General features: G+C 45.9%; 1 protein-coding gene across 2 annotated transcripts; it reads left to right on the top strand.

The window, feature by feature from the left end:
- The first annotated feature begins 8905 nt into the window (after window positions 1-8905).
- On the top strand, window positions 8906-23699 carry EMP1 (epithelial membrane protein 1). Of its 2 annotated transcripts, none has more exons than XM_027721261.2 (5): window positions 8906-9039; window positions 20093-20210; window positions 21015-21117; window positions 21218-21358; window positions 21993-23699. In XM_027721261.2, the coding sequence occupies exons 2-5, from the start codon at window positions 20133-20135 to the stop codon at window positions 22154-22156; spliced, it is 486 nt and encodes a 161-aa protein (XP_027577062.1). In that variant the 5' UTR covers window positions 8906-9039; window positions 20093-20132; the 3' UTR covers window positions 22157-23699. The 2 variants fall into 2 exon arrangements, with proteins under 2 accessions (XP_027577062.1, XP_039239922.1); XM_039383988.1 differs by lacking the exon at window positions 8906-9039 and adding an exon at window positions 19082-19160.
- The last annotated feature ends 2916 nt before the right edge of the window (window positions 23700-26615 follow it).

The raw sequence follows: 26615 nt of genomic DNA, 5'->3' as shown, positions 1-26615 counted from the left end.
CTGCTTTCTCGAGTAGCACTGAGCAACCTAACACTGCTGACAGCGAGGACAGGCAGAAAACAGCAGCTTCTTTGTGTTTGGGTCAAGCCCTCCCATTGCTTGTTTCTGCCTGCTGACATTTCCCTAGATGGCAAAAGGATTTTTAAATTACAGTGACAAGCTGGCCTTTCTTGTATTAAGAACTCAGCTCTACAAGTAGCTCATGGTATGCAGCAACAGCCTGCCTTCAGAGATTGCTCTCCTGAGAGGAGAACCCCCCACAAATCTCCTGTGACTCAGAGCCTCTCAGCTTGGCAACTCTGTCCAGGCATTTTGGGAGGGACAGTGTTGGTGAGCAGCATCAGCTGCTGCTGGGACAAAGTGGAATGGAGAACAGTTAGTTGCCACTTGTATGAGTATTGGGCAAAGAGAAAGGCTGGGAATTCATGTCTCCCATGCAGCCACATATCTTGCTCCCCAAAAGGGGACAGCAGAGACAACAGTAAAACCCCTGTGAGAGATGAAGATGCACATCAGCTACCAAAGACTTTGCAGCTTCCATTTGTCATTGCTGTTTCCATCCTGCTTTCACTCTGCAATCACTTGTTTTGGTGGCTGTGACATGCAGAGATCTCTGCTAACTTTCAGAGCTCCACCATGCCCACTCTTTGCCCCATGGCATGCATATCACCTCTGCATTAAGCCATGAAGGTAACAGCACTGGATTGAAACAAGTGGATAGGAGGCAGCACAAGGAATCTCCACAAGCAGCAGGGCAGTTCATAAGCATTCATTTACAGATCAGAGCTGGTTTGCCCTGACACACTACTGCTTCTGACTCACAGTAAGCCCATCCTTGCTGTGACATTTGGAGAGTTTAAAAGACACTATCTTCTTTCCCTCTACCCTGACCACTTTTCTTATAGAGAAAAGGACTCCATGGCCAGCCAGCTGGAGCTGTGTTGATCTGGTGGGAATAGCTGTTCTGCATGTGGTTCACAAGTCAGAAGGGCCTCTTTCGCCATCATCTGTAGAAAACATCACCAGTTTAAGGAACATAACCATCTGTAAGAGATGTAACTCAAGTACCACATAGGATTTCCTAACATGTGGCTCACTGCCTCTTTAGCTACAATAATAGGAATAGGACATTGGAGTGGGCCAAACACCTGCCTGCACATTGCTCACCCCAACACACACATTGAGCAGCACTGTGAAGAGGATCAGACCCTGCACTTAGAAGGCTTTTGCCCTGTTCTTCTGGAAGTCATAGAATCACAGAATATTCTGAGTTGGAAGGGGCCCACAAGGATCACTGAGTCCAACTCTTAAGTAAATGGCCTGTACAGGGATCAACCCCATGGCCCTGGTGGTATTAGCACCATGCATATAACCAACTGAGCTAATCTCAGGATGATGAAGATGATGGTGCCCCTTGCTCCTCTGTGTTTCACTTGACCCAGTAAACTCATCATTCATACTGAACCTGGCCACTACAAAGCTATTGTTGCAGGTTATTCAGCCTCTGCCTCATTTTGCTCACTTTCATCCTCTAGTCCAATTTGGGCAATTATTTTAAAGTAGACTCATTCTCTTGTATATCACAAGAGATGTAGCATTTGTTCTCAGCAAGGCAGTACCTACAGTTTTGGGGCAACTCTTAAGCTTCAGTCCAAGGTTCCAAATCCACATTTCTTCAATTCACCTCCAAGAGTCCTTATTCTTCACTTGTAAGCTCTCTTTACCAATCTGCCATGTTCCTTGCTTCAATTCGTTAATTCTCACTTTTTGTCATATATCTTAGAGGGATGGAAGTGCTCAGAGATACCTATCAAATTCAAGCAATCATTTTGTGATATTGAGACGTTCTGCTGACGTTTTGTTCACACTCACAAAGCATCATCCTTTATAGGTACATTTGAAATCAAAAAGCCCATCTATGTAATCACCCTATCCAATCACCCTCAGAGCCTGGCAATGTGGTGAGTGCTCCCTTTATCCCCTCTCTTGCTAGCTCATGTCTTCCCGCGTATTCCCAGCATGGAGCTGCACAGTGGCATGATGCCTCTGACTTTAACTGGTATGAAGGTATCACAGACCATCCAGGCAATTCCTCAGTCCCACAACACTGTTGTGACTACACTAGAGTGATCCCTTGCCATAGCATTTAAGGGAAATCCTCTCAGCAGTGAAAAGCTTTAGCATTCACTGTCATTACCTCTGATATGGCATCTCTGAGGGTGAAACATGGCTCTGAGATTTGTAGATGTGAGAGGGACATCAGCATCTGAAGACCTCTAAATTATATGGTCTGCTAGGTGTTGTACCACAGTGCAAGCTCTTCTCCAGCTCTCCGTCTGCTGTCTCTGTTAAGTTCCTTCCAGCTTTATTTCTCTTGCAAGTTCCAGAGGCTCACAATCTCTGAATAGCTAACTTTGAGTTTATTTTCCCCTAGATAATAGGCTTGCATTTTTCCAGTTTGAATCTCGTGCTATTATTTCCTGCCCATATCCTGCCTCAAGCATGAGGGAGCCATGCAAGTGGTGACTGTACATTACAAAAGAAGAAGGAATGGAGTCAAGAAAATTTTTGTGCTTATGAATGCATAAGGTACAGACAGGGAGTGGGTGTGTACAAGGGGAAGCAAAGTATAACTTATGTTCCTTCTCAAAAGTCCAATGGAGAGCTGGCAAGAAGCAGGGAGCAAGGAAGGAGAGAGATAGCTTAGTTAAATGTTCAGTCTTTGTGCTGAAGTAAGAGGTCTTCCCCCTCACAAATCCTCTCTTTACCACGAGCTTCTCAACATGATGTCACTGCTTCAATCCCTGATTCAAAGTCAGAAAGACTGCTATGAAGTCGATGCAAGTCGTTCCAGTTCTGTCCTGCTGCAAATAAACTCAGAAGCTGGCCCATAGTGTGACACAAGTGGATGTTTCCTCTTTTAGAAGGGAACCGTTGCTCTGCAGTCACAGGAGTCATTTCCCCCTCCGTCAGGGAATGGAAAAGCAAACCTAGAGATTGTCCCCTCCCTCTGCCATGCAACAGCAACAGGAAGGAGAGGACTTCCCAGCCTCCTGCCAGCACTTGGCTCAGGAACCTGGAGCTTGAAGTTGTTATCCTTACTGGCTGCATCACCCATGACATTCAGCCCTTTCTGTCCTGCCCTGACCTTGTCAATGTCCAGCCCGTCTTTCCATCTCAGCTACATTTCCCTTTTTTATTTCTCCTACCTCCTTACTGTGCACTGAGCTTGGTGCTTTTCCTGCTCCCACTAACCCTTCCCCCCACCGGGAGACCAGTACGGACACCACTATCAAGCCTTCCATGGGCTTTTCTTTCCATTAAGTTGCAAAAGAGATCTGCCTGTTTGGTTTGTTAATGTGGCGAGTCCCTTGCAGTCTCTGCCATCTACCTTCCTAGGCTAGCACTCTCCCTGCATATCTGTAGAGCTTGTGACACTACATTACTTAAATAAATGCATCCTGAAATTCAAAAAATGCAAGATATTGCAAAGACTGAGAAGCAAGTATGAAGTCTTCATGCCCCTTCCAAGCCTTACCTCTGGCTGGAGAAGGAGATCCTACAACTTTCTCAGGACACCAACATATGGTCTAAGAAGAAAGTCCAGCAAGCCTTGAGTAAAACACATGCAAATAGCTCATAGGAGCAGCAGATAAATAGAAATAAGTCCCATTGTCAAGCCTCAACCACAGCACAAACGGCCCCGCCCTTGCCTTGGCCTCTTCACCAAGGTTGGTTTCTACAGCCAATAACAAAATTGCAGTCCAGGATGCAGGATGGTCAAGCAGCTAATTCGCTTTGTCAGCACTGAATGAAAGGAGAACAGTAAGACACTGTCAACCTATGCCAGTTCTTGGTGCTTTTAGGATAGTTGTTGCTCCACTAACATGGTAAAACCTGTTGATGAAGCTATCGGGACTGTGTACTGCATGGTACAACAGTCACAGAAGACAGAGAAGCAGGAGCAGGAGAAAGCAATAAAGAAAACCTCCTTGGTTGCCAGAATGGAAGAGAGAGATCTTCATGCACAGGTGGAGAATACCAACAACCACTACTCCTTTGATGTGGAATGGGAGAGGTTCTTGTGGAAAGTGACAGCTCAGATGGGTCTGCCAGGGCAGAGGTACCATTTGCACATTAGAAGCAAATGCCTTCAGCTGGGCTGTTTCCAGTGGAAAAAAGGAAGAGACTGAGATAGAGCCTAAAGAGAAAATGAGATAGGGACTGCAGTTCCCCTGCTTTTATAAAACCAGGGGAAGACCACTTAATTTCAGGTGGCTCTCATCTCACCACACCTTCTTTTACACCAGAGCTCAGAAAAAAGTTAAATTTTCCCAGGTTCAGGTCTCTGGAGTACCAGCCAGCTCATGCTCCCTCCTCTATGTGTTCAGAACCTCAGCCTAAGGATCACATTCAGCCCGTTCTACACCACCTGGGAAGGCAAGGCACCTCTGGGCTTCCTGACCCACTAAGAACTAGTTCAAACCCCTTCACCGGTTACACATCAATTGCCATTGAACAAGTCTGGGAGAATCTTCTGCAGAGACCATAACGTGATTGTCAGACAGTGTGAGATGCCAGTCCACTCACTACACAGGAGAATCTTATCTCCCTTTCTAAGATAAAAACAAAGTGTATGGTCCTTTCCACATGGGAGGACAAAAGTAAATTCCAATCACTATGAAATTATGATAGAAATTGTCTCCTTATCTCATGCCCATATTAATTTTTTTATTCCTGTTAAGGAACAAGGGAATTTTTGGGTCTTCCCAGCTGTGATAAGTGGGATGTGGGGAATGCAATCTGACACAGATCTCACTCATAATGCTAAAGTCCTGGAAGGAACTACTGCAGTTCTTGCCCGTTAAAGCTTTGTGACAAACAATTCCTGCAAAAATACTATAAATTCAGAGCATTTTCAATTCAATACCTACCATGCACTTTCAAAAGATCAGTCAGTCTGGCAATCCTGAGAGATTTTGGAAAAATCAGATGTAGATGTTTCAGTAGGTTTTTTTCTTCATACAGTTTACCAAAGTACTTAGGACAGAGATCATCCCTGACATCTAAAAAAAACAGAGAGAAAACAACAACACAAGTCAAAAACTAAACTCTGCACAGGAAGAGTTATATCTGTTCAGTGTTGACTGTAATCCACACTTTTCTTGTACCATTGAGTTTGTACAGTCAGCTGCCCCAAGTATTGGACATCTAGCAGTCCTTGGAGGGACAGGAACATGACAAGACACATTAGAGAAATTATCAAATCCATAAAGGTGGGACTTCCTATATCTGTTTCCTCAAAACTGAGTGAAGCTATAAATAAGGGAACTACCACCCTTTCCTCTCCAGTGTAGACATTTGAAATGCTCACATTTGAAACCCTGCCCGGTCAGGTGTGACAAATGCAGTTTATCATATGGCTCTGAGATGTAGCCTATGTCTCTGCAAATTATTGTATCCCGTGGATAGCCCCACAATACACACACAAACACATCAATTACACCACTACAGAGCAGTATGAAACTTGCTGGTTTCTATTTCTTTAAACCCACACATTAGCTCAGGCTCAACTGCACCTTCTCCATGTCATGACAGGCATAGAAGGAGCTAACATCATGGACCACATCACTTCCATTTGTCCTGCAACCAACCAGCAAGATAATGCACAGAATAAATAGCAGGCATTAGAGAGAGGAAGTATCTTTAGGTAGAAAGACATGCTATTTAGGCTGAGAGGTGCTTACCATGCAATGTGTATTTGCAGATAATTAGCCAGAAAAGCATATCCAAATAGCATGTAGCTAAATTCCTGTTGAAAGCATTCCAGAGAGCATGAGAAGTCAGCTACAGATCTTTCCTAAGCACAGATTCTTGCATCTGCAGAAAGTGCAGAGAGGCCATGGCCTATTTCTTCTGGCACCTCCACTCTCCAGAAACAATCTGTTCTAGATGCTTCCAGCCAAGCCTGACCATGCCTCCCCCACTCCTAACTCCACACCCCATGTCCCAGTTATTATTGTCCATTCCTCCTTTGATCTGGGTTTGCTCTGGTCTTGCGAATGCTTAATGTTTGTCTTATCTAATGTCACTGTGGATGCTCATCTTGTTAGCCAAGGACTACTGTTCACAGACAGTAGTAATGTCTGCAAATGTGTGGAGCATGGCAAAAAAAGCAGACTTATGGCAGCTGCAAGCTGCTTATTTGGAAGGAACTTTAGCAAAGGCATGGCACGCGTGGGAAAGCTTCACCCTCTCATTGACTGTGAAAATGCTAACCCAGATTCTCACAGCTTAAATTCTCATGGCTTTGACCTGACCATCTCCTATTAGCAGACTGCAGGCATTCAGAAAAACCTGTGAAATGAGTGGTACTTAGGTCAAGGGACACCATGGATTGTGATTTGGGGATTTGAGGCACTTCAACCTTAGTATGTCAAACCTGCAGCATGCTTTAGACTTTCGATTTCATGATGAGACTTTTCATATCATAGGTTTTCTATTGCAACCTGCCTTGTGGAAACCACACACCCTAAGGGGAGAAGTTGCTGCAGACACACAGAAAGAGTAGCCTCTTCTCTAGATGAGTAAATAGAGCTGGTTCTCAGCCACACATACATAAAGACTTATTGGGATAACCCTCCATACACAGACAAACAGTTACAGAAAACCTGACAAATCTTATCAACTTGACACTTTCTCCTACCTTTACCTGTTGGTAGGAAGTTCACTCCCTTCTACTCTTTCTCTGTATCCAGATGCAAGGTGAAAATATCCCAAAGAGCTACCAATCTGCTCAGTGGAAGCTGAGCTCTCCCCTGATCTCATTGTTCCTTGACATTAGGGGGGTACCGTCTCTTGCTTAAACCATCATCTTGTTGACATGCAGCATTGCTCCCAAACAGGAGCATCTATCCACACCTTTATTCACTGGACACATGCTGTTACCTCCTGTCATACCTGGCTTGACAGGTCTAACAGGGATGAAACCAATTGTTGGCAGGGTACCAGTGCTTTTCCAGGGCCATGGCCACAGCCTGTGACCTGTCTGGTTACTTTTCTTTACTCTCCTGGCTGGGCACCAACACTTCCAGATGGAGAGCTGGGAAGCAGTGCTCCTGTGGGCAAGCTGACGCTGCAGAACACTGCTGCCTTCCTGCAAAGCCTCTGATATTGGAAATTGCCTGTCACAACCTCCCAGGCTAGAGAGCAGTTTGTACAAAACTAGTTTGCTCTCTCTGGACAATAAATAATGCACTGCCAGTTACGGCTCACTTCATACCCAGCCTCTTAGGGGGCTCCACCCCCTCCACGGGGGCTCCACTCCGCATGTGAGTGTCTTTTTGATGTAGGTGTCTTGGCTGCTGGGTCTCAGATAGCAATTCTGTGATTGTGCAGGCAACTGCTCTCTGGCAGGTGGGCAGTCACTTGTGAAGAGGTCTGCGGCAGAGACACAGCTGAACTCTGATCCACAGAGTTTGCTTTGAGATGTTGTAATCTAGTATTTTGTGTAGGGCTCCAAATAACTGTGCTGGGGGAACAGAGGAGGGCAAATGGAAGGTGCAGCTCAATGGGAATGCCAGCTCCTTCTGCAGGGTAAGCAAGTAAACTTTCCTTTCCCTGGTTATTGTATTCATGTATATCACCAAGAAGCACATTCTAATCCATAGGTATTAAACCCAGTTAAGCTTATTCTATCCTTGAGGAAAAAAGACCCTATGTTTATTTTCCATCACTGGAAAACTTCCCACAGGATTGTCTTTGTCCACCATATGTGTCATCTTTGCTGCTGTTTTATCCGAAGCTCTGTTTATAAGCAGGTTGCTATAGTCTAAAATTAGACCAGACACATATCAATAACACCAGACATAAGGAATAATCTGAAAAACAGCAAGATCTTTTTTAATCTGTGTAGATTTCAAAGAGCACCAGCTTCGTCTTTCCAATAAAGGCAATCCAATGTCATCTTCAATAAAGTGGGAAAGGCCTTTGCCAGGTATTTTTTTTGTATCTGCTTATCTCTTGCTGGGCCTCTGCAAAGACACGGTTGATTCATTGCTGTAGCAAACCACCAACTCTATCACAATATGGATCACATTTTAACACGGATGCTTTCTGACAAACTTCTTCCCCTTTCATCCATATCTCAAGCATATCCCCACTCAGTCTTGCCTGTAGCATCTACAAGACAACTCCACCAGCCAATTCTCTGCAAACGTAAAGGATCTATTTTTAGAAGTCTTGAAGATGACAAGAAATGCTGACCTCAGAAAACTGTGAATAACAAACTCTTTATTTCTCCTTCCTTGCCTGCTCTCTCTCTGTGGAAGCAAACTACCAGCATCTGGCCAACTTATTCCAGAATCACCACAAGGCCAGAGCTGCATTTTGAGCATCTCTGCTCCTTGATATATTCCTGAAAGTCTTGTCCATGCCAACCCCACAGATCTGATTTGAAACCCCCCATGCTGCCAACCTCAGTGACTTCTCTCCATAGAGCACAGGGAGGGGATGCGGTGACTCACCCAGCCTCATGATCCCCCCTGCCAACCCACTGTTTGTTTGAGTGATTGTATTGTTGAAGTCCTGTTGCCACATTTGTAACTATACATTTTTTTTTTTTATGACAACCAGAAGTTCGGTTTTATAAACAGATGTTGTTGTGGGCCTCTCTTACTCAGCTGGATCAGCGTCAGTAGTTTTTCCAGGCTGCGGTCTCTGTACTGCACACTGAGTCAGACGCAGCCCTGTACAGATTTCTTTGAATCGCTGGTTTCCTCCCAGAGACTCTTGACTCCCTGCCAACAAAGCAGGGCGTAGCTCATTAATTTTATTTTTTTTTCCTTCTCTTTAAAGGCACACTGATTCATAGTAACTCCTTTAAAACAGAAAAGACACCACCCTCCCACACCACCAGAGGAAACTTAAACCACCACCAGGTCACTCCCCTTCACTCCAGCTCCGCACTCCAGGACATCGGCAGTGCAACCCAGCACTCTCCTTCTTCCACAGGTGCCAGCACCGGCCCCAGCCCACACGGTAAGAGCTGCTCGAAAATCCTCACCAACTTTCCTCTCTCACTGGCTGTTCCCCATTCCCAGCAGCACCAGTCTGCTTTTCTCTTCTGCTCCTTCACTTCTCTTCACCTTGGCACTCGAGCCGGCTATGGGACACACCTTAATTTTCATATTTTCCTTTGAAATCCAGCTGCGTTACGGGGCAAAGGGACACTGCAGGGCTCTCTGGTTGCAACCCCAGGGCACTGGCAGCAGCAGTGTTATTTTCACCTCCCAGGCACATGCAGCCAGGGTGCAGACACAGAGTGCCCAACCTGGGCCAGCCCCGGCTCAGGTGCTGTTGTGTGCTTTTGGAGTAGCGTTGTTTACAAATGTGGGAAAATGCCTGCTTGGAATTAGGGCTGCTGGCTCAGTTTTTCTGGCTTTCACATGTTTCTGCTTGTCTCTCTCTCCTCTATCATTAGTTTGCCAAGCTCTAATTAAAAACAATAGCGATCATTCCAAGTGAAGACTGAGAGGCCCCAAAGGTGCAGACTTTGGGGTACAGTGGAGACAGTCTCTTTTTCTGTGGGGGTCCCGACTCCTGAGGCTGAAGCCAAGCCCCAGTTCTTATGAAAAGCCACGTGATGGGTAGAAATGCATGCTGCGCCTTCCTTGGCAGCACAGACCCTGGAGTGGGGAGCACTGCGAGGCGAAGTGAGGGAGCGGGTGGAATTGCTAAGAGCACCATGGGCTGCATGGTAGGGTGGTGTGTCGAGGGGGTAGAGGCACTGATGGGAAGTGTAAGATTGTAGAGACTGGCAATTTTGCCTCTTCACCTGCCTTTTTCCACACAACCACCCCCTCCTTTTTCCCTCCACTCCTTCACCAGTTCTCTCATTTCATGTATCTGCTATGGTTTGCATCCTGCGGTCACATCTGAACTATTTTTGAGGTCTGAGAAAGAGAGTGCAGCAGAGCCAGTTTGTTGGCACCACACTTTGGTTCCTGTTGCAGGAACCCAGCCCACTCCTGCACAGTTTGAAAGAAACTGAAACAGTATTTAGCCCAATAGGGCCAGGAATGGGTGGGGCTCCGGCTGGAGCTGTGCACAGTTACTACATCAATGACCAAGAAGCTGAGTTGACCTAACTTTGTGGCAGAGGGATGGATTTCGTGAATTTCGAAGTCCCCTCTGGCCCTATTGCCTGTGGCTCAGTCATGCAGCAGTGCCTCCTGACTGAGAAATAGATCTGTTTGAATGCTGGGAAAGCTGACTGAAGCAGTGTTTCCAGGGCAGTCTGCAACCAGAATGGAGAGAATTTTCAGAAGTTGTCAATTAATACAATTGACAATTAAATCATTTTTGGAAAAAAAAAAATTAAAAATGCTGTGGTCATAGAACAACTTTCAGTCAGAAGCTTTGAATTCCTCAAGTCACCCCTGAGAGCAGAGTTGCCCAGGAACTGCCCACTTGACATTTCTGTATGGAGTGGGATTCTTTTCTGAGCAAACACACAAAAGGGAGCTGGACATGACAAGTGTGAAAACTTGGAGCCCGTTAGCTATTGTTCCTGTGATAACAGGGGTTTAATGCCTCCACCCAGTCCACCTGAGATAGTGAAGCCTTAAAGGCAGTTTATTTCTATTTGCTCCCTTGGGGATTAGCATAGGAAAAGGATCAAAACTGAGGTATCTTACTAACACTGCAGTGCCTGGAAGGACACACTGAAATGTAGCTCCTTCTTGCGAGGCCCTGCACACCCACCTAAGGAATTCCTCTCAGTAGGCTTCTGTGGAAGTTCCCCCCAGCTATGACTAACCATCCAAACACATGACACAAAGTCTGAGCCATTCATCCCAGCTACCCTTGTGAACAGGGCATCTCCACTGGGCACATGCCATCCCGAGATAGACATCTGAGAGCTACAGAGCAGAGCCACACCCAAGGACACAATAATGGAGGAGCGACTTGGGATCTTGTGGAGAAGCACCAAGTTTTGGAGTGCATGCCTCAGCTGCAGGGTTGTTAGTGCTTCCCTGGTGCTACCCTACTGAGGACAGAGATCCCTGGGCTTGGAAAACCAGCCCTTCTGGTCTAGCTGGTGGTCTTTCAATTCTGTAGTGTGGGAGCATGCAGGAATTACTGTTTAGTGGTCTGGGGTGGAGCACAAATTGTATTTTGAAACAGTTCTGGGAGATATGCTGGTAATAGCCAGTGTGGTTTTGGTAAAATACCCACCTCGGGGCCTTGCTTATAATGAAACAAGGGAGATTTGCTGCAAACACTAATCCTTCTCTATATTCATCACCCTCGCAGCCACAAGGCTCACACATTGCACTCAGCCTGTGCCTGCTTGAGTTTCCTCAAAGCAAGCAACAGCAGGAGGGTGGTGGGTTACAGCCTGCTTCCATAGCCCTGCCCACTCCCATGGGGCTTCACAGGCTCCATCAACCCCAGGCAGCAGCCGTGACGCCCCTTCCATGGCACGTTTCCACTTGCTTACCCCCCCCCCAGTTCACTGTGGCTGCTGGATAGGTGCTCCCTTCACTACGTGCTACACAGATGGCAAAGGGGGAGGCACCTGATACTGGGCTAGGATTCACCCTCAGATGCTCAAGTGCCCCATAAGACAAGAACTAGCACTATGAGACCCCTTTGATCTCAAGTGGCTTCTGTGCCTGTACCCTTCAGTAAGGAAATGATAGCACTGCCACCCAACAGAACATAAGGTAGGCTGCAGAGCATGGCACTCCTAATTTTTTCCCACCCTTCTGTTTTCCTACAAAAAAACATAATGAGAAATAACTAAAAGACGAGATTCCTTTACCCTTCCTTCAAGACAGGGAGAAGTAATAGGCCTGGAATTAATATTTTACTCCCCTGAAAAGGAGGGCAAAGAAGGAGATTTTTCATCTTCCCATCTGAAGATGGATGCTTAATAGTTCACGGGTCTTTTCTGCTGAGGCAATACCATGTTCACAGAAAAGGAGGCTCTTCTCCATGGCCCTGCCAGGAGTGATAACTAAATCATAGCCACAAGTGCTGTAACAGTGGCCCTGAACAAATATTTTGAAGCACCATCTCAAATGTGCCTATATTGATCCTTCGTCAAGGCCGGTCCACATCCAATCATCCCACAGCATGACAGTGGGTCTAGCAGCAATTCTCCCATATAAACTGCTCAGAGGGAAATCTAGAGTGCCTCTTAAACTGCTTTCTGCCATTACACTGTGGGGAGAGCAGCAAAACAGCACATCTCGGGGCTGCCATCTGGAGTATGATTTCTTCAAACTCTGCTGGGAGAGTTTTGGGAATTACCTCCTTATTTAGCATACCTGGTCAATGAGCAAAGGAAACTGTAGCCAAATTTGCACTGTCCTTCTCCTGAACTGTTTTCAACAGGGCAGAGAGTATATGGGGACTGCTCTTTTAGTAAGACCAAATATAGCCCATGCCTTGTCATGGTAGGGAGGCATAGCTTAGGACAACTGAGCTCCAGAACCCACATTGCCCAAGGGAGTGACCATTTTGCCAGGCTCATAATTAAGATCTATCCCCTTTACCCTGCAAACCAGTCTCTAACACAGGCATGGGGAGACACCCACGACAAGAGCCCAGGGACAGATCCTGGGCTAGGTCATCCCCAATCATGCAGAGAAGTGCACTATGGAGTGGCTGACAACAGGTGAACAGTGACTCACGCAGAAGGCTTAGCTCTTGCGATGTCAGGCCACCTGGCAATATGTTTGTGTTAGAGGAAATCCAGGGTGAGGGCCTTTGCTGTCCTTTTGCCCTCACAGGGCAGAGTCTGCTCAAGGAGGGGAATTGTGAAAGCAGGTGCCATGACTGGGTCCAATGTCCACATTTTTCTCATTTCAAAAAGACATCTCCCCTTTTTTGGCCCCAGAAGGGCGCTGGGAAGAATAGTGAGAGCCATGGGAGCAAGAGGGGAGAGCTATAAAATGCTCAGAGCTGGGAGCAGGCTTGGTCAAAGGATTGCTGAAGACCAGCTCCAAGAACACGGACCACTGCTGAAGGAAAGCTGGGCCAACCTGCCTACTAGCCAGCCTCCAATGGCTGTACCCTGGCCAGCGTGCTGTACCCTAAATAGGGGAGTTCTTGATGTCTTGTGGAAAGTCATTTCCACATATAACATGAACAAGCTTATACCATTCTCCCAGCCCATATTGATTGCAGGTTTAAGGAGCCTTCTGAGAGCCAGATGAGGTATTTTACATCACAGCCATCACAACCACCTTCATCCCACCCTGCACAGAGCACTGACCAGCTCCAAACTGCACAGCATCCTCTTGTGTCTGCTTTATACACATGCTTCCCCCATCCATTGTTTGTGCACTGTGGTTGAAAGAGGGAACTACCACACAATTTTGCATTTTAATCCTGCGCAGTCTTTTCCAAGTTGGCTTGCAGGAATAAAGGCATCCTGGAAGCAGACTGACCCAAAAGCTCAGACCCTTTAGATGCCTGAGTTACATTGATCTCAGTGTCTGATAGGCTGTACTGGCATGTTCAGAGGTTTTGCAGCTTTGAGAGAGAGACTCTATCTGGTAAGGAATGGCTTCTTTTTCAGAGTTAACCCTCTCTTGGAAAAAAAAGGGAAGATCTAGACAAAACTGTATATGTAAATCACAGGATTGCAGTTTTAATCCAAAACTGCAGCCAAAACCACAGCTAATGTGGGCTTCACGGACCTTCCACCTCTATGTAAGGGCTGTTGCAAGGAGGAAGTCCCACCAGAAATGATCTGTGTACTTTTGCTCACACCACACTGTCACTTGAACTTTTCTTTCAAACCTGTCGGTTGGTTTCTCCCATGTGGGCGCTGTCAGTGTCAAAGTCACACAGATAGACAGGTGCACCCCTAAAGAAGCCATTCACAACCACACACATAGGCACACACACACAGAGTTCACAGGGAGCCCACGGATACACACTCCCATTCATAGAGAGAGCCACGCAGAGCTGCAGATGCACACCCCTACACACACAACACATCAACGCCCAGTCGGTCCTCTGAGAAACGTTTCTTGTGTGTCTCGGCATCTTGTCAGAACCCTGCATGTGCCAGCAACTCCTGTGTCTAATTAACCCACCCAGGGACAATCCAGTGCACTAAGGGGTGAGGGTACTCCCCATTGCCCCTCTGGAGGTGCAGCGGAACACTTCTGTGCTTCTGTTAGCACTGGACTCCCCTTTCCCACCCCTCCCTCTTACTCGCTGCCCATCAGTCCCAGCCCTTCCTTGGCGTTCCTAGCGTGAGGAGTGACAGTGTTTTCCTCCAGCAGCAGATGCTGGCTGCCTGCCAGGCCCCAGGCAGCTGTCTGTTCCCCTTCCTACTACCAAGCGAGCATTGGAGTTTCAGTTGATGTTGTCACATGGCTGAGTGCTTGAGGGTGGTTTCTTCTGGAGAAAATGCCAATTTCTCACTGTCTGCCCTAGGAGCTCTGATATTTCCCCACTCTCATATGAATCATGAGCATGAGAGCTGGAAAACCCTTGTGTGTCATCTTTTGTGACTCCCCTCTGCATCTCTCAGTGAGTGGATGTTCATTACCAAGGGTGGATCCTTGAGGAATTTGTCAGATCCCACAAGAAATTTTTCACATGCTGGGGCTTCACCACTCGCTTGAGAGGGCAACTCCTCTGATCTCTTGGAGACCATACCACCAGGAAACACTTTGTAAGAACCAGACAAAATCTCCCACTTACTTAAGCTTATTTTCAGTTGTAGCCCCTCAGGCTGGTCTGTACTTTCCTTTTGGCTGACATTCATCCACTACTTTTACAGCCTTGCTGTACCCCAAGTGGTCATCACAGCCACCACCCATACATACATGAAATCTCACTGCCATAAACCAGAGGCTCCAAAGGTCTCCGTGTGCCCACACACACCTCCTGCCCAACCCTTTCCCCACGCATGTGAAATCTCTTTCCAGAGGCACCAGCCTACTCATCCACATGTCTATAAAAAGCGTATGACTTGTAAATTGAGTCAGGCTGCTCTGTCAAAACCAGGTTGTCAACAGCAGCGCTGACACACAGTGGTTTGTAGAAGTCTGGAGTCAGCAAGGACTCCAGGTTCGTCTGGATCTGAAGCAAGAAACAGAACAAAGGGGGAAAGCAAAAAGATCTTTCTGTGTTGTTGTTTAAAGTTGTCATGAGCTTTCTAGTAACAATGTGATGTTGTCATGCTACTGGAATATCACAGACATCTTCACATCTTTGCATCCTGCCAAATAACCCTGGGCACAAGGAGGACTCATATCGCACACAATGACAAGGTGTGGGCTAAGTTGTAGCAGGGCTAAGATGCAGTGATGGCCTCAGGTCAGTCAAAAGGCAGAATTCTGCAGAAGGTTTTATCCCATGCTGAGGTTTCCCTTACTGGTAGCAACATGGCAGCATTGCTCTTTGTGGGTTGGCTTTGCACTGAGAAATGTACTGGTAACAGAGGTGGCAGTTTGTGGCTGTCTCAAACAGTATCAAACAGTTTTTACTTTCTGTCCATTACTCTCCAGTTTTCTCCTTCCTTTCCAAGTGGCCTTGGTCCTGATTTGAACCACCAGTATTCCTGGTGTGACTCTGTGCCCCCTCAGACAGTGGTCGGGTTCACATACTTTCTCTAAATATTGGACCTCCTACTGTCACCATCAGAGACAGTGTACTTGGTTAGACAGACCATTGGTCTGACTTACTACTGCATTCCTCATATTCTGTAGTGGCAGATAAGAAAGGCAGAATTTCTTTTATGTTAGTTGCTTTCAATCTATGGAGATTTTTGTTGATGTTCTGGCCAAAAGCATTTGCTTTTTCCCCAAAATGCCATCTTTCCCTTTTTGAGAAATCTAACGTATAAAACTAAAGGGACTTTAGCTGAAAAACTCAGTTTTAGAGGAGTCAGAGCTCACCACAGTGTGCACAGGCAGTGCGATTTAGATGTCCTCTGCTCCCTGGACACTATAGGCTGCTCTAGGCTGTTGGCTGCATTTTCACCCCAGCCAGCATCTCTCACAGCACACCTCACCAAATCACCCTGGGAGTGGCAGTCCCAAGCAGGGACCTCCGTTCAGAGAGGAGAATGGGAATGGAAGGTCAGATGAGCTACATCCCTCAGGAACACTTCAGGTGTGAAATATTTCAGATTTACTTGAGAGTGCCCTGATTCTTCATCCCAAACAACCCCAATCATTCCTGCAGAAATATCGTGTACACTCCTCCTCTACTCCCTTCACTGCAGTGCCCTTTCTGTCAGAAGCAAAGGACTTCTACCTAATCTTGAGTAGCCCACTCCCTATATTTGAGAAACTATATCGTTGGCCTTTATCATATCTCCAAGTGGCACTTCTCATTCCATCCTGACGCTTTGTGAAGCAGCAAACCAAGGGCAAGGACTCTCTTCTCTGTATTGCCCTCCAAATAGAAGGATCCAAAGCACTTAAGTAGACAGAGGGGCGATATGGGTGGCACCAATTTGCCTGCATGAGGAGACTTTGTCTTAATTTTTAATTGATCGTGCTGGCCTGCTTGAACTTGAATTAGGGGGCACCAGAGCTGTGTGTTGTTCCCTGGTATGTGTACTCCTGCATGGTCAGAGAAATAGTCTACACAGCTAAGAGTCTGTCATGCTTATCTGTAGGCATTTTTGTACTGAAGGCTGCTAGGGTGATTATTATTCGTGGTTACTGTTGGTGTGGCTTGTTATTTCTCTTCATCCGTCATCCAGTGAAAAGGAAACTCAGCCCACTGTCATCAGTGCAAGGTCTTCTCTTGACTCATGCAGGCTGTTCAGCAGGTACATGACCTTCACACCTTCTTCCCCACCAGCCTGTCCTACCTCCTACCTGTTATGTCTCACCCCTTTTTTTATTGGCTTAGTTGGTGTCTCTCTTCTGGAAGATGCATGAGGAGGACTCACAAACTGTTTGCTTGACTGGTTCTTGAGAAGCAGTCCTAAAACTGACAGTGTCCTGAGCACTTAACCTTGTAGGGTTAAATAATTGTGGGTTTTGAGAGCTTTGGGGTGAGTCAGTGGAAAAACTGGCAGCTCTAGGAAGGCTAAAACTGACTCATAGCCCAGGAAGAGCCTGAGGAACTCCAAATGCAGCTGCAGTTTAGGTAGGGGAATGGAAGAAAAGGCATTTGCATGCAATTTTGTCCTATTGCTCCAGCAATGTGACCCCACCCTGTAGCGGAGAGAGATGTCTCACACTTAACAAATGGAAACCGTATTCCTGTCAGTCCCTGATGCTCTGCCAGCTTCTCTGTCTAATGGGAGGAAAAGTCCACGCCATAGCATCAGAGACAGAGATGACTCTATTTCACTGCCATTTGTTCACCCCCAGCTCCTTTGGGATTGTTCTCTCGTGTTTTATTTAGCAGGCAGAGAGAGATGAAGAAAGGGCAAAGCAAATGAATAGAGAGGGAGGCTTGTGCTTTAACTCACAAAGAATCAAAACTAAGCTGTGAGCACATATCCCTTGGGGGAGTTTGCATTTGATAGCGTGTGTATTCAGGGAGAGGTGCTGACGTTCTCAGGAAATAGGTGCACTGAAAGCACCTGAACTAACAGTGCTCTCCTGCAGTGCTAGAACAGGCAGAAAAAGCAAAGGGAATAAAGGATTTCATTTTTTTCATAGAGTATTGGTCAAAGTCTCGGGTGTGGGGTTTTTTGTTGGTTTTTTTCTTTTTACTTTGTAAAGTAACATTTATCTCTCCTTTTCATTTTTGAATGCAAACAAAAAATGCATTTAAAAAGGCTGTTCTAGTCCTTTAGGGTGTCATGTAAGTAGGTTTTTAATCTTTCAAGTAGAGAGCTTTGTTTGAAGATCCTAAAAAATAATCAGGAAAAAAGCCCTGCTGAGTGAGTTTTTAAGAAGGCCATAGCAAAAATCCATCTAAAAAAGAAGAAAAGTTTAGCTACTGTTAAGTAAAGGCAAATTTCAGAGCAGGCAAATTTGCCACAGTTTGATGAATGCATACCAATACCCTGTGGTGGAAAGACCAGTTGTGACAGCTTGTGTGAGAACCGAGGTAATCAAAAATGAATAAGAAGTAGTCAAAAAGACAGGAAGATTTGACTCAAGTCTGCTGCAGATATGTCACTTAGTCATGGCAACAGCAATAGTTTCTTAGTTAAAGGTACAGTGGTGGTATCTGTACCAGTTGCCATCCAGCATTTTGAAACCCTCGTTCCTTTTGCAGTCAAATGGAAAGAAGGGGTTTAACTCTTAGGTCAGGGATGTTCATGTGGTAGCTTGCATTTAGTATTGAGAACCTGAATTTTAACAGTGCTGAACTCATAAATGACTGTCACTACAGTCAGAGAGGAACTCCTAAGAAGGCTGCGCTTTCTCCAAGATCATCACTAAGGGAGGTACTGTCACAAGAGAGGGCACAGTGACCAGGCCATCCAGGCAAATCAAGCTTTAGAGCATGAAGTTTGCTAGGACACCCCAAAGCAGACAAGCAAGCCTGGTCCATGTTCAGCAAGCCAGGACTAAACAGCTCCAGAGAGTTCTCCCAGGTGAAGGAAACCTCACAGAAGACAAGTTTTGCCAAGGAGATAGGACCAGTAACTAAACCTAATGTGTTTTACTAAGGACTGACCTTGTTTGGGTGGGAGGAATGACCTACCAGAGCTGGTTCCTTGAGATCTTGAACTCAAGGAATTCCTCGTGGTCATCAGCTAATGCTGAACTGGTTGAAGTGCCATTGATGGAGAAGCCTGCCTACCTACTGTGGTTTGGGAAACTGTATCCAAAGCAGTGCAAGGAATAGCTGCAGCACTTTACAGGAATACACTTCCACTCATGGTCACACTGAAAGGAAAGACAGGAGTGGAAAAGGTGGAGTCATCAAGTAAAAAAAGACACATGAATGGGATTTTACGAAGCGTTTTGTCACAGTTTGTGTGAAAGACATCATAAAGTACAATTGTGTTGTTACACGACAATGTTACCACACCCTGCACAAATGGTGACAGCATCAAACCTTGCCTGAGTCACCTGGACCAAAATAACTTGACAGTTAACATTAATCACATGCTTGATATTGCTTTTCAGTACCAGCACTACCAAAGGAAATAGCAACACAGCCCTGTGAAACTTTCTAGGAAGTTTACTGGCCACAGAGTGGACCCAGTAAGTTCTTCTGCCTGAAATATACTCACTTGCTTCGTGTGAATTGTCTGCACTCATTCTCATGGCTTAGATTTGTTCCTTGTATTTTGCTTTTTCAGGTGAGAAGTCAGCAGCCTTGACAAACAGTGTCATGCAAGCTTTCTAAAGCACATTCCCCTCTCTTTCTAATCACGTGTTCATCAGTAACAGGAAATGTTACAAAAAACAAAAGCTTGCAGGGTACAGAGGCAAAAAATAACCAAAACAAACCAAAGAGGAATTTGCATTACAAGAGAATCTTATTGCAGTAATAAAGTGATCTGCATGCCTCAAGTTTTAAAAGGGAAACAGGCAGTTTTCATTGCAAACCTAAGCATCTTCCTCAGCTCCAGAAAACTTCAGTGGCATTTCTCTTCTGCTTCCTCTCCTCTTCACACAATGGAGTAGGGGCTGCCCCCCAGTTTACTCTCCACTACTGCTCAACACCCAATGCACCCAGGAACACACATAGTCCTCCACTCCATGCCACCTGTCCTTGTCCCAGCATCTGGAAGAGGCTGTGACACCAGAGGGGAACAGGAAGAGAAAAAACCTTCCTGACCTCTGTGAATGCCATGGGCAAAAACTCCTCTTCCTAGAGTGTAGGCCTGGAGTATGGCATTTTTTACTTTACGTTAACAACATCAATATACCCGTATATATAATCACGCTATTTTTAAAATGCCCCCAAGCTATCTACCCCTGTTTTACACCTCCTCCCAAACCAGTTCCTTAGCCTCCAGGCTCTATTTAACCTCTTGAGCAGATTTTGACAAGGGTTTTAGTGATGGGTTTTTTTGTGCTTCCATCTTTCCAGAAAGGATTTAAGATCAACATGGTTTTTGCATGTAAATAAATGCTATTCTTCGACTCAGCCCTTCCCTTCACCTCCTCCCTTTGTTCTTGTTCTCCAGATCTCTCTGTATCAGTGACACCACCTAGAAGGGACTCAAGATGTTGGTGCTACTGGCTGGTATCTTTGTGGTTCACATTGCCACTGTCATCATGCTCTTTGTCTCCACCATTGCCAACGTAAGTAGACTGCCCTGGGTGAGATCTTCTGCAGCAGCAGCCAGCCCTTGATATGGCTGGCAGGTGGACTGGAGGGTGGGTCCTCAGGTATGTGGGTGATGAACATCTGCTCACAGTCACGAGGAGAGATGAAACAGTGATGGGTGCGCTCAGAGAGCAGGAAGGCAGACAGGGTGGTACAGGATGCAGCCTCTGTCTGTGATCTCCCCAAATCCCAGAACCAGCAGCACCTCAACACCCTTCACCACAGAGAATGCAAGTCGGAGCTGGGGAGATCAACAGATGACAGCTCTGCTGCATTGTTGATCCCCCCAGCTGGTGGCCAGGCTGTTGTCCAGTGGGGTGCATCCCAAGCCAAGGGGGGTAGCCGGGCCAGGACCACCTGGCTGCTGGGGAAATCCAGGCCGAGGGGGACCCCTGGCAGCAGGAGGAAGGGGAGGCACTGCCGGGGTCCCCCATGCCCCCACCGGCCATCGGAGAGGATTTCAGGGTCCCCTCGCACCCGCCTGGGCAGCTCGCTTAGCCCACCGTTCCCTCCCGCCACCTCGCATGGGGAGAGGGCAAGGATGACCCGGGAGACTTCCCCACATGATTGGAACAAACTTCCTGGTGTTTTGCCTGGACCAAACACCTCCTGGCTCTGGAAGCCAGCACCGTCTCTCACCAGTCTGGTTGCTCATCGCAATCGATACATGCTGACATTTTCAGGCACTTTGGCTACTCATGCTCACTTTATGGTTTAGTCTGGCAGAAGAGCAGGAAAACCTTCCTCCCCCTTGATGCAAGTGTTCTATCCTATCTCAGGTTTGGATGGTGAGTTCCTCCAGCTTTGGAACGATCTCAACAGGACTCTGGTTGCTGTGCAATAAGACCTGCAATCAGCTTTCAGTTAAGAGCGGTGATGAGAGTAAGTTACATCTGCATTTCCATCAGGGTGGTGACTTGCAGGACCTTGGTGCACAACACCAAGACTGACCTTCTCCAATCTATTCCCTGTGTTTTGACAGCTTCCCTCAAAGTCGTGCAAGCCTTTATGATCCTCTCGATCATTTTCTCCGTCGTGGCGCTCATCCTGTTCATTATCCAGCTGTTCACTCTGGAAAAAGGCAAACGTTTCTACATGACTGGAGCCGTCATGCTGGTTTGCTGTAAGTATGCACATGCACACCTTGCAATGGCCCCATGTGCATCTCATTGCCTCTGCGAACACAAGTAACCACACGTGTTTGCCACACATGGTCTTCAGGGGACATTGTCAGCCAGCTAAATGTTTCCAGTGGCCCGATTTTGTTACAAAACAAAGCACTGAGAAATTGGAAAGTGTTGGGTCGGGTTTTGTGGGGTTTTTTGGGGTTTTTTTTGCTGTATATAATGAAAATGTTTCAAGATTTTCATTAGGAAATTCCAGTGGGTTTTGCAAAATACCTTTGAAAGACAACAAAAAGGATTCAAGTGTTTTGAGGGGGCAGGGGAATAAACAGTTAGACAGCTACTGCTCATGGGATTCAACACTACCACCAAACTGTCGTCAGATCTTATTACTGATTTCCTCCTAACAAAGGTTTATTCCTCATGGCACCCACCAAACAAGCCCCAAGTGTCTTATGTCATCACATCTGCAAAAGAAATCCTCCAAAAATAAGCCTAATGGGCAGCAGCTCCTCTCTCATACGGCACAAGACGTGCATTACAATCTCAGGGGACAACAGTACTTCAGAAGTCTTGCAGCAATGCTGGTTTCAGTGCGTTTTCCAACTCTTCTTTCCTTCTTCCTTCCCACAGGGATGTGCATTCTGATTGCAGTCTCCATTTACACAGCTCGGTTCACAGGCAAGACGCAGTACGTCACAAATCCTCACCATGGCTACTGCTTCATATTGGCCTGGATCTGCTTTTGCTTCAGTTTCATCATCGGCATCCTCTACCTTGTTCTTAGGAAAAAATAAGGCTGATGGGGGTCTAGGGGAGAGGGCTTGCTACTGGGAATGGGGAAGAATTACTCTGCTGAGAGAACTGTTGGGCCAATAGACAGAAACAGCCACCATCATCACCACTGCCACCACCACAGAAAAATCACTAACAAAGCTAGAATCCTGAGAAACTCCTTCACCAAAGAGAGGGAGAAAACCAGCTCCTACTGATCTCGCACTTCTGGGGCTAGAAATCTGCAAGTGACCCAGACAGCTGTTCTGCTTTTCTGCTAAGTCATGTCATACCTTCACAAAGCTTCAAGCTCAGCAGTGATGATTGAAGGGCACCACAAAAACAAAGGCTACATCTTTTTCTCTTCTTAGAGCCCTTCTCACTTACCTTTGAGTTTGCCTTGTGGGTTGGACAGTGAGGATTATGACCCCTTTATTTGTCCATTGAAACAAATGGAATGGGCCTTTTGTTACATTTATATATATATATATATATATATATATATATATATATATATATATATGTGCGCATAGGTGAATGCTAAAGACATTAAATTAGAAGCAACCAGAAGAAATCAGATAAATTTTGTATTAAAATATCTACAAAAATAAGGCAGCAGACTTTTTTGCTGTTCTGTTTTCTATTTGACATTCCCATGATTCCCAGGAATGGCAAATATACAGGCATTGATGATGGAGAGAGAGAGAGAGAGAGACAGAAAGTGTGTGGGTGAAGATACGGGTTTCTAACTACAGAGGATGCAGTTGATCAGTGGTCCACATGCAGGGAGGGAATCGTCTGGGTGTGTGTCTACACAAAAATAATCTTCTGTTCAACTCCAGAACATGGTAACAGACTGCAATATCACAGATCTTTACTGAGACAAGTTCTCATCTATAGACAGGGTTGTTTTCCCACATCATCACCTGGTACATGGTATTAATTGAGAAGCCCACCTTGTGACAAAGCTCATCTCAAAAGCAGATAATAGTTAGCAGAGGAAATGTATTCCCTAATGAGAGATTAGAAGAGATGAAGCAGGGCTTGTGAGTTTTGCTCCTTGCTGTACAACCTTAGGCCAGCCACTTAATCTGGTGCTTTTCCATCTGCCAAATTCTTCCATAGAACTAGAGCTACCTCCCAGGGTTGCTGAGAGTTTTTGAGTCCACTATGTAATACAAGGTTCCCATATGAAAGGCTGGCATAGGAAAGTAAGGCATTGGTACTGCCGCAACCCACAATTTTCTGATAGTTTGAAGAATCTCAGTCACAAGAGGCATTTGCAAGGAATGAGGTCAAAATTCCCTGTGACTCCATTCACAGCTAAAAGGTAGAGAGTATAAAAAACCATGTCGGTGCAGATTGTGCATGGATGCTATTTACCTCTCTCTCTCTTTCTGTTACATTTTCTTCTTACGGAGACTTTATCAATTTGGTGGATATATTCTAGTACTGTATGTTGCTGTTTCATTAACAAAGGTTATTTCATATATAGTCATTGTAAATATTTTGAAATGCATATTTTTAACTTTGTGGGTATAAAAATAAAATCTGATTCCCTTTATAAAAAAAGAGTTTTGCTGTGGTTTTTTTTCATTAGTGTTTCAGATATTTATTAACAGAAGCATTTGCTGTTTTCACTGAATCAAAGCCCACCCCTTTAAGATGATGCAGAACTACCAAGTTCTCTTGCATGTCAGTATATGAGATTTCCTGTTCTGGAGGGAAGGAGGAAGCAGAACAACTCTCAGAGCTCCTTTTTCAGGCTGCCTTTTTCAAGCAGACAGTGTGAGCAATGGTATCACTCGGTCTCAGCGCCAGGCTTTGCTCCACACCCAGGAGAGCTAGAAATATACTTTCTCACTCTGGCAGAATCTCATCTGTCCCAAAGTAAAATCACCAAAGTGTTTGCCTGGGTCTCATGAGTAGCTGTTGCCTCTGTGGCATTGTCTGGCCAAACACCTCTGCAGTTTTAGAGCTTGAGCAAAGAGTCCAAAGCCCAAGATACCGGCAGATCTCAGGAAACTTGGGGCACAGTCTTGTGAGCTGTGAGGTGAGGTAAGACCTAGCAGGAATGAGCTATGTAGGCAATTTTTCTTTTTCAATTAATGCACCTCAGGGAGAGCTAAGACATGCTAATTGAAGGCAGAACAGTGACATGAATCCTTAGGAGCTGAAGTTTTACCAGAGAGGGACCTCTTACACTGCAGGGTGTGGAAAGGCTCATGGAGTGTCATGGGTGGACACTTGTCTTGGTCTCAGGAGATCCCAGGAGTCATAAAATCATAGAATATGCTGATTTTCAAGGAAGCCATCAGGATCATCAAGTCCCAACTCCTGGCCCTTCACAGGACACCCCAGGAATCACACCATGGGCCTGAGAGTGATGTCAAAATGTTTCTTGAACTCAGACAGATTTGGTGCTGGGAGCACTGCTTGGTGCTGTGACCACTGAGTCCTGCTGTTCCTCCTGACACTCCTGTAAGTGTAGGGTAACCAAAGACCATTCGGCCACCGAGGAGAAGGCTAACACTGGCAGGTGAGATGTGAGCCAGGTACTGAAGTGGGAATACCCAGGGATGCTAGCCAGTGAGCTTTGCAGGAGCACACCTACCGCTAGGCTGATATCCATACCCTGTTTCTAGCATGGTACAGATCACATGTGACAATATGATACCTCGCAGGAGGACAAGGAAATGCCAACTTTGTTGAGATGACCAGGACAGGTCACAGGCAATGGTCTCACTTTTTGAATGATGGTCTTCAATGACATTTGCCTCACCACAAATTGTTGTCACTGGCAGCTTAGAAAGGATAAAAAGGTTACTGGACACTCTGGGTAGCTTGTTTTGCCTGAAAAAAATCACTTGAGCTATTAAAGGATCAGTACCTTAATCTACAAGTGGAAAAAGTCACTGAATCCCCTGGTATCTGACAAACCTAGTTGATCTAAGTCCCTGAAGTACAATTTATTCCAAATGAGACAGTCTTTGCTCCACACCTGGTAACTCCCACCACCATCTTCTGAATCCTGTTACATTAGTGGCTGGCACCATCAGGACAGAACACATCAAACAGAAAAGCAGATGCCAACAAATATGGATCAATTACAAAACATAAGGAAGCAGAAAAGGATAGGAGCAAATAGCACTATTGGTTGTGTCATAAGACAGTTGTTTGCTCAAAAATCATCTTCAACACAGCCTGAAATGGCATTGACCGAGTGCCACATGGACTGTGAGACACAAAATCATGGCACTCCTGCAAGAACCATTACGTGGATTTCAGGGACCAAACCTCACAAGGCCCAGGACCAGAACTGATTCCAGTACTTCACAGCAGAGTCCTTGGACTAGGAAAAGAAGCCTTTGAGAGAAGAGAAACAGAAGAACAAAATTCCCATGCCTCAGATTCAACTGCAGATCAAAAGAAGGATTCCCCCTCCCTGGTCCTTTTCTGCAGGTCACTACAAGGAGGAAGGAGTTTTCCATAGACAAACAGCTAATTCAGGGCACTTTTACTACGTAAATCAGCTGCAGAAAGCACTAAACATGAGAGACAGTCAAGGACGCAAGAGCCCCTTGGACAAGAGACCCTTTTGCTCTGACCAGAAAGTCACACTATGTAGGCTGGGAAGAAGTGGTCTAGGAAGCTGCTCATATTAAGGGGTTTGAAATTATCTGTACATGCTCATGGGAGTGCTGCAAAAGCTGCTGCAGACAGCTTAGAGGAGAGCTCTGCTCTGTGAATGGCAGAAGCCCAAACCAGCCAAGCAAAGTAACTGACTCCTGGCCTGATCAAAGGGTGATGACAGCACTGTGAACACAAAGGCAGCAGCACCTGCTGCATTTACGGAATGTGGCTGACTGCCAGCACACCCAGAGGAGAAGAATGGCTTGATTCCCTTGCAGCAAAGACAAGAGAGAAAATTCAAACCACCACCACCAATAACAAAATACAAAAAACATAACCAAACAAAGCTAAAATAAAAAGCAAGCGTGCAAGGAATGGGGAGCTCATGGGAGGTATAAAAGATGATGCTAGGAGTGGTGTAAAAGATTACAGGACACTTCCAGCACTACGATAGCTCTTCACTGCTGGCATCCAGGGAGCAATTAGCCTCAGAATCATTTAACAGAGGAAAGTAAGGTGAAATCAGCATAACATTATCCCACTCAAAATATAGAAATGTATGTTGTGGTTTTACAAGTTGTATTTAGAAGGTTGCCTAAACTTGTGATTACTTACATTTGCAGCTCTGCCTGCTTAGATAACAAGAGCAGTCAGGGTACCAGTTGATTGTTGGAGGAACTGGGGAGGAATATTAATCGCAGACCCTCTGTTCCCGCATTGCACAGTTGGTGAGGTGCATCATTGCAGGCAGCTCAGCTCTCCCGACATTGTCAGAGCCGTAGTATTGGATTAGATACACAGTGATCTGATGCACGATGACAAATCTCATGTTGCACAATTCACTCAAAG

The sequence above is a fragment of the Pipra filicauda genome, unplaced genomic scaffold (assembly GCF_003945595.2).
Source record: "Pipra filicauda isolate LSUMZ 115617 unplaced genomic scaffold, ASM394559v2 scaffold334_size1588553_pilon, whole genome shotgun sequence".
Classification (NCBI taxonomy): Eukaryota; Metazoa; Chordata; class Aves; order Passeriformes; family Pipridae; genus Pipra; species Pipra filicauda.
The sequence above is the reverse complement of the archived record's forward strand: the minus strand, read 5'-3'. Positions and strand labels throughout refer to the sequence as shown.